The sequence below is a fragment of the Perissodus microlepis genome, chromosome 4 (assembly GCF_051167445.1).
Source record: "Perissodus microlepis isolate ML-2025 ecotype Zambia chromosome 4, ASM5116744v1, whole genome shotgun sequence".
Taxonomy (NCBI): Eukaryota; Metazoa; Chordata; class Actinopteri; order Cichliformes; family Cichlidae; genus Perissodus; species Perissodus microlepis.
The window spans coordinates 9010818-9015960 of record NC_140464.1 but is presented as its reverse complement, the minus strand read 5'-3'; the positions used below and the strand labels follow the sequence as shown (position 1 = coordinate 9015960).

At 39.8% G+C, this 5143-nt stretch overlaps 1 protein-coding gene across 1 annotated transcript; it reads right to left on the bottom strand.

The window, feature by feature from the left end:
* Window positions 1-764: 764 nt before the first annotated feature.
* On the bottom strand, window positions 765-4439 carry gosr2 (golgi SNAP receptor complex member 2). Its single transcript, XM_084925471.1, has 6 exons — window positions 4251-4439; window positions 3965-4029; window positions 3234-3342; window positions 1968-2100; window positions 1708-1848; window positions 765-1241 (listed from the first exon to the last, which is right to left on the bottom strand). Exons 1-6 carry the CDS (start codon window positions 4277-4279, stop codon window positions 1080-1082), a joined length of 639 nt encoding a protein of 212 aa, XP_084781597.1. The 5' UTR covers window positions 4280-4439; the 3' UTR covers window positions 765-1079.
* Between the last annotated feature and the right edge of the window lie 704 nt (window positions 4440-5143).

Here is a 5143-nt window from a genome sequence, read left to right as displayed (position 1 = left end):
TGTCTTTTTCCATATTTTTTTCATTATTGAAATTGCCATGTAAATAACTGTAGATGGTCACATGAAGGTCCTGCCTTATTTCCATAAGCTTCATCTGACAGTCAAACAACCCCTGCAGATGTAAATGTCCAACAGTAGATGGTGCTGGAGTTACCTGGAATAGGCTTCGGGAAAACAGTCAATCCATGTGAAGGCAGCATGCATTTAGTGTATCTGTTCACAGGCTATGATTAATACTGTTTACTGTAAAAGGGGAAACAGCACTTGCAGAACCATTACATGAGGCTGTAGAAAGAAAATTATAGATTTAATTTCTTTAAAATCACTCATAGTGAGACAAGACCAAGCATAAACTTAAAGAAAGCATGTGACAGAAAGGGGCTGCTTCCATTGATTTTCTTTGAACTATTACCGACATATATTATCAGTTCCAGCTCGCTAAACCTAATGAGGCTGTCCACTAAGTCCTGCCTTAATGCAGGATATAATGTTTGTGTTGAAAGTCTCTAATTTTCTGGTCATTGTGCCTAATGTATTAGAATTGTATGGCATCAACTCGATCCTACTTTGTCCACTACATTAGACTGTATTGACCAGGTGCAGCTAGTAAGCTAGTAACTGAGTTTACACCATAAAACACAAGAATTTCTGGTGAGAATTCTTAAGTTGCATTGTGATGAAACACTGAACATAACATTTCCGTACTTGTATTTCTTTAAAAACCATGTTTATCAAGGCGGAAGAACACTGACGGCAACTTGAGGAACAGTTAAGTATTTATAAGAAACCATCTGTGTAAAGTCACAGGAGAAATTTACAGTTTCAAAGTGGTTTTGGTAAAAATGGAAAGCGGCACACTGAGCTTCACATGGATTAAAAATACTGTCTGTAGTTTAAGGTCTTTCCCAACGTCACCATTTTATCAATAAACATGATGGAAAGCCATTAAAAGAAAACTAAATGTAAGGGAACAACTTATGAAAGTTGGTTTTAATGTTAGAAATTCATATCATGAGGGACGATGTGCTGCAGAAATGTCCGCGACTGATCAAAAAGCCGCCCTTGTGGATGGTTGGAGGTCAGCCCAGATATCTGATTACCAGGAACATGAAGACGCAGGTCAGCAGCATGCCTCCAATCATGATGAACTTATCTTGGGTGGCTCGCCTTTCTATAAGTCTCATCACTGTGTTTGACAGCCCCAACATGTTAGCCACATCCAGCATCTTCTTATGAGTTCCCTGTGCAGAGCCAAAACAGCCACACTCATTTAAACAGTAATGATCACATGTGACAGTTTATAAGAGCCATAAATAAAATGTTTCCATGACCACATTGTAATTATCTCCACTAATTCCTCTGATTTTGAGAGACGTTGAGTGCCAACGCCCTCCCTGACGCGCCACTCCGTCAGAGGTTTCTCATGGCTAGACAACCAGGCTGAGAGTGCTGATCAACAGACACACCCTGATAAGAAGAGGCCTGAAGCAAAACCAGGAAGCCCATCTCCTCCTTGGAAACACAGACTCACCCTCTAGCTGAGCATGAGCACACTAACAATACGACTATTGTGATCGTCGTGGACACCAGAAAGTGGGTCAGGAAATTTAATTCAATCCGCCTTTCTATTCCGCTTCCTTTGTTTAACAAATGGTTTAAATAAGCTACAGATGTAGACTTGTTTTTCTGCTGTGTTAAGTCACTAACCTTTAGCGTAGATCTCTGATCCCTGAGACCATTAAGGATGCTGCTGCCACTGCCGATGAGGTCATCAATGCCTCTGTGTGCGTTGTGCAAGTTGGAGTTAAACTGTAGGGTCTCATCTATGGGGATGGAGGTATCTGCGTCCTATTAAACAAAAGGAATCTCTGTAATTTACACAAACTCTAGATTCTTTTTTAGCTTAAAATGTTGCATTCACATCAATACCCATCACCAGTTTGATCACTATTAGACAATTTACATACATTCGTGGTGAAGGTGCGGCTCATGAGTTCCTCCCTCTCTCTCTCCTGGGCCTCTCTGGCATAGCGTCTGTGCTGGAAATTTTGCAGGGCACTCCGGAGGTGCTGGACATCATACTTGAGCTGGTCCACTCGTCTGAGAGAAAGAAAAGGATTCAACTGTGTCCAGTTTTACAACTACAACAAACATTTTCCAATTTAAAGTTGAGGGTCCCTGCAAATCTTTACAAAGCAATCCAGTCACCTCAAGATTCCAAATGCATTTTTGCCCACTGTGGGAGGTAACAGGCTACTTGGAGTTTTTGAACACTTCTCAATTTAATCTTGCAGTTCTTATAATGTGCAAGTACTATAGCCAGGGTGTGATTGGGAGGGATTTCTCCCACTCTGGTCTACACATCCCTGTCTCTGCTAAATAATTTTTCATCCCTGGCAGGGGAAAACAATGTATTCCTCCCTCTGACTTTTAGCACTGCATCAGCCAAATCAGGAACTGACTTTCACTTTCAGCACTCACGACCCTGTTACAGTAAGGTTCACACTGCATGGAGTGGATGATCATTTCATTAAACCAAATTCTGCTGGGTTTTTTAGTAAAAATTATTTTTAACTAGATAAAAGAAATTAACCAGATTCTGTGTTGGGAGACTCAAAAAAGTTACATATGCAGCTATGCACCAGGCTGCTGTCTGTCGACATCCTCGTTAAATTGTACCAAATAAATAAATAAATAAAATCAGCTGACTATGAAGAGGACAGGAGAGGAACTTTTAACAGATTTGAGGAATTTAATGTACTGTCTCTCCACCGTTGTTTGACAGTGGTGCTAACTCTTACTGCAACCTGGTTTTTTTTTTTTCACAATTCAGTGTATCAGCAGTTGTACTGAATAAGGAGAACATTTATTTTGCTCTCAAATCTTATGTGCTTGTTTTGAAGAGTCCCCACAATCCCCCACGCCCTTCCCCTCCCTGAGTTCACTCAGGCCCCACCAGAGACCTGCTAAGATTAAAGCGCTGTGGAATGGGGTGCACTGTCCCCCCTAAGGCCTGTTTATCCAGCTCAGAAATGAATCTTTGCCCAATGCAGCAGGAATGCTGGTGATGATGGGGGCTTCTGAGGAAATGTTTTCACAGAGCCACGTTGCCACAGGGCAGGACGCGGCTGCCTCTTCATCATCTAACCCTCCTTCTGCCTTTATTGCATATGATACACCCTGCTGTTTCTGTGTCTTTATGGTCACCGTCTATTGTTTAAATCCAAACTCACAATTTGGCATTCTGGCGGCGGTTTGGCGGTTCCTTGCTGGCCAGGATCTCAAGGCGTTCTAAATGATTGAAGATCTGGTCGATTCTAGCTTGCAGTTCATTTTCTAACACTTGTAAAACAGAGAGAAATGAAGAAGAGAGAATTGCAGGGAAGACAACAGTTAAGGCTGTGAAATTACAATTCATAATTTTGAAATTTACTGGCTAATTTACTTACATACTGAATTGATTCAAAAATGTCTTCCAATATATATAAAGAAAAGAGTTTGGGCTGCTGTTTGGCTTCTAATAATATACCCAGGTGTCACAGGGTAGCATTCATCACTTAAGCGACCCCAACTCATTAGTAGCTGCGTAAGTTTACATCCTCCCCTGGGGTTAAAATAAACCTTATGTCATCATTTGTGAAGGGGAGCGTAGTTCACTGCCCGGCTCCCACCATTATCTGCCACACCACCCACCCTACTACTTCCTGTCTTGGCAACAGCTGGGCACAGAACTGAACGGCCAGGCACTATCCACAGAAAACAATTAGCTCTGGCTTTTATCATTATATATGTGAGAGGAAGAAGCAGCCATAACAAGGACCCGGTTCTGAGCAGAAATTAGAAGCTCTTCAAAGGGGATTTCATCAGAGGTGGTGCCATTAGGAATGACAGCTTTGTACCACAACAACACTCCCACACAGAGCAGGGGCAGAGCCCCTTACAATCATGACAGCTGGTCACTTACAGTGAACTGACTGGCGGTCTGTCTTTTCCAGATTTCCCATTAGAGACTGAACCTCCTGGATTTGCCTAATCCACAACGATCATACCGTTAGTGAGCAGCAATAAAAACAATTTTTGTTTTAATTATTACTGTACATGAACATATTGGTATGCGCCATATTTATAGTTTAATAATCGTATTATGCTGATAAAAGCCTGCTGCAGCAGAAGTAAAAGTGATAATAAGTTAGGCTCATTAGCAGTGGTAGCTAACGGGCACCGTTTCCACATCAGACAAGAGAACTCACTTGTTGGTCTGGTGGTAAAGCGTCTCCATTTTTCCCGATCTAAGAAACGCTTCGCCCTCCCTTTACTTTATCGCGTTATTTTTGTTATAATAGTTTTAATTGTGACAAGCGGCTCTGTTAGCTTGGTAGCTAACGTTAGAGGAGTTTACACGTCATCAGCGGAGCTTTTGTGTACGGAAATAGGAAACCGGAAGCCGCGCGACGTCATCACACAGAGGGAAATATAGAAGAGAGCTCACTCCTTCTTAATTACGCATCTCTGTCAGCAGACTGTAAGAGGAGTGTTTTTATTGCGGTTTTTAATGTTTTAAATAAAAATCTTTTTTAAAAAGTGACGAAATGAACACACCCAGAATACCCCTGGTCCTCTATTTATATTGACCAAAACTGGAAAAAGACATAGATAATATACGGCAAATACTGCATTATCAGTGAAATGAAGACGCTTTATTTTTCCAGTGTCCAGGATATACCATGTAAAGCATGTCATGGAAAGGTTTATACTGTATTACTGTATATTGATTATTCATGTGATTTAAGTGTTGTTGTTTTTTTCCTCCATCGTATGTATTTACTCTGGATTTACGTGCAAAGCTTTTTATTTAATAAGAAATAAAAAGCTTTGTGATATAAATATTTTCATTTGTTTATTGAATAGCTCAACGGACAAAAATATTTGTTTTCCAATCCAACTTTTGATCATTTTTGGTAAGTATGGTATTGGTATTATTATTTAATAAAAAAATATTGACCAATATAAAACTCCATAACGCAGTGTTTCGTTCATTCTTTAATTATTCATATATGTATATATATATATATATATATATATATATATATATATATATATATATATATATATATAATATTTTATTTTATGTTAATTAATTCAC

What these genes read in the sequence shown, in the direction of transcription:
- gosr2 (XM_084925471.1), bottom strand. Translation starts at nt 4,279, where the DNA reads ATGGAGACGCTTTACCACCAGACCAACAA. An exon ending in AGACCGCCAGTCAGTTCACT is followed by an intron (nt 3,343 to 3,964) that starts GTAAGTGACCAG and finishes CTGTTTTACAAG; the next exon opens with TGTTAGAAAATGAACTGCAA. An exon ending in GCCGCACCTTCACCACGAAT is followed by an intron (nt 1,849 to 1,967) that starts GTATGTAAATTG and finishes TTTGTTTAATAG; the next exon opens with GACGCAGATACCTCCATCCC.